Below are 1,932 nucleotides of genomic sequence, written 5' to 3' on the forward strand. Positions count from 1 at the left end.
TCAGAAGTATCACATCAAGATATGAAAAGTTGACACAATGAAAAGCCTTTTATTAACTTAGGCATTAATTCTGCCTTTTCACTATGCATGTGGATGCAATTACCATGAGGGTTAATACACACATTTATGATTTGAAATCAGACAGGATTAATATGTTCTTGTTAATTTCCCATTTTCGTGCGCTAGTCGAAATCCAAAACTTGGTCAATAGGTTGTTATTGTCTATAAGTGTTTCTTCTTGGTTACTGAACTGATATAGATGCTTGATTTTTGTTGGTTACAAACACAAATTTGAAGTGGTTTGTTCTTTCTACATTGTTTTGACTTGACGTAATCCGTTAAGTGAACCATGAAAGTCTTTTTGAGAACATCTTTTTGAGTCACTTTGTACAATTTTGATTTAAATATAATTATGACACCGTTGTACTGCTGGTTTCTCTCATTCTTGTCACATTTCGTTCATCTTGATAACTTTCAGCTTGTGTGCATCTTCGACAGAAAATCGTCATGATTAATGCTTTGAATTGCTGTCGGAAACGATTGTCAAAAAATGCATATATGAAAGGGTTGGCGACGTGGTTAAATGCATACGAACGTTCGAATATTTTAAGCGCTGCAAATGCACCAGCACTCAAGTTTTGTGTATCAAACTTACCAGCTACTAATTTCAAAACAAACAAAGGAAGATAACTAAATGCAAACACAGCACTTACTGTTACAGCAATTTTTGTAATTTTACTGGAAAGTTCGTCTGCATGAGATGGTGTATGCATTGTTTCCTGTCTCATTCTACGTTGCAAGTACATTTTCCGTCCAATAACTATATACAGAGCGAATAAGATAGTCGCGTATAACGTAAACAAAAATGTCAGGAATCCATTGTACACTTCGGCATAAATGTTATTTTTAAAAGACACTGCACAAACATACCCGGTTACAGTTACATTCCCTTCTGTTAACTTCTGTTCATCTAAAGGCTGTAACACGCATTCAGGAATATCAAGAAAGACAGCCAGAAAGAAACTGCCAATAATCCAGTATTTCACGTTTTCTGTAGTAACTTGTCTCCGTAGCGGCATACACACCTGCCGGAATCTATGAAAAGCCAATGTCACTAGCAGATGTGAGGAATACATGATGAAAAAGACAATTAATGTTGTGAAAGCTTTACATACCCATAGTTCATAAAATGTGAAGTATCGGAAAAGTCTTCCAATATTAAATGGAAATGTTAGGGTGCAGAAAAGAAAATCTGTCATCGCTAGGTTCCATATAATAGTCCTGTAAACAGATTTAGAATATTTCTGTCGGTATATCAGTAGCACTGTCAGGTTTCCAGGTATACCAACAACCATCAAAACCACTAGGTATACAATAGGTGCTAGTAGCCTATGTATTTCTTTATCATTAATTCTTTCACGTATTTCGTCATCATCCATTTTGTCAGATTTGATTTTGTGTTTGAATATTTTCGATCGAGATGACTTCACGTTACGTATTTATTTACTTTTTTAGCTCATGGCAGTGACCTAAGCATTTATGATATGCAAAAGTATTGTTTGGAATATTTATATTACAGTAAAAACGATAACGAGGTATTCATTTATTTATCAGTTGAAACCTTTTCACCAGGAAGTTTTTATATGAGATATCACCTATAAGATAAAACATACGTTTAAGATTTAGTACTGTACAATGTCATTTTGAAATTAGATTGGTGTTTGTGCATTGCTTTGCTTTGTTTGTACAGCTTGCAACGATTCTGCATTTAGCAAATATCGGTCAGATATTTTATGAATTAGAATCAGTGGCAGTAAGTGCTTGATATCTGTTAGTAAATTTTAAGATATGTCCACGGTGCTCTTCAACTTTGACATTAATCTTAGTCCTTGTATTTATGATACTAATAATTCAAATCTATTAATAAACTTA

The 1,932-nt window shown here is 33.9% G+C and overlaps 1 protein-coding gene across 1 annotated transcript; it reads right to left on the minus strand.

Annotated features, from left to right (window-relative positions):
* Positions 1-410: 410 nt before the first annotated feature.
* LOC134697582 (neuropeptide Y receptor type 4-like) lies at positions 411-1,439 on the minus strand. The gene has a single exon (XM_063559867.1). The coding sequence runs from the start codon at positions 1,437-1,439 to the stop codon at positions 411-413; it is 1,029 nt and encodes a 342-aa protein (XP_063415937.1).
* Between the last annotated feature and the right edge of the window lie 493 nt (positions 1,440-1,932).

The sequence above is a fragment of the Mytilus trossulus genome, chromosome 14 (assembly GCF_036588685.1).
Source record: "Mytilus trossulus isolate FHL-02 chromosome 14, PNRI_Mtr1.1.1.hap1, whole genome shotgun sequence".
Lineage (NCBI taxonomy): Eukaryota > Metazoa > Mollusca > Bivalvia > Mytilida > Mytilidae > Mytilus > Mytilus trossulus.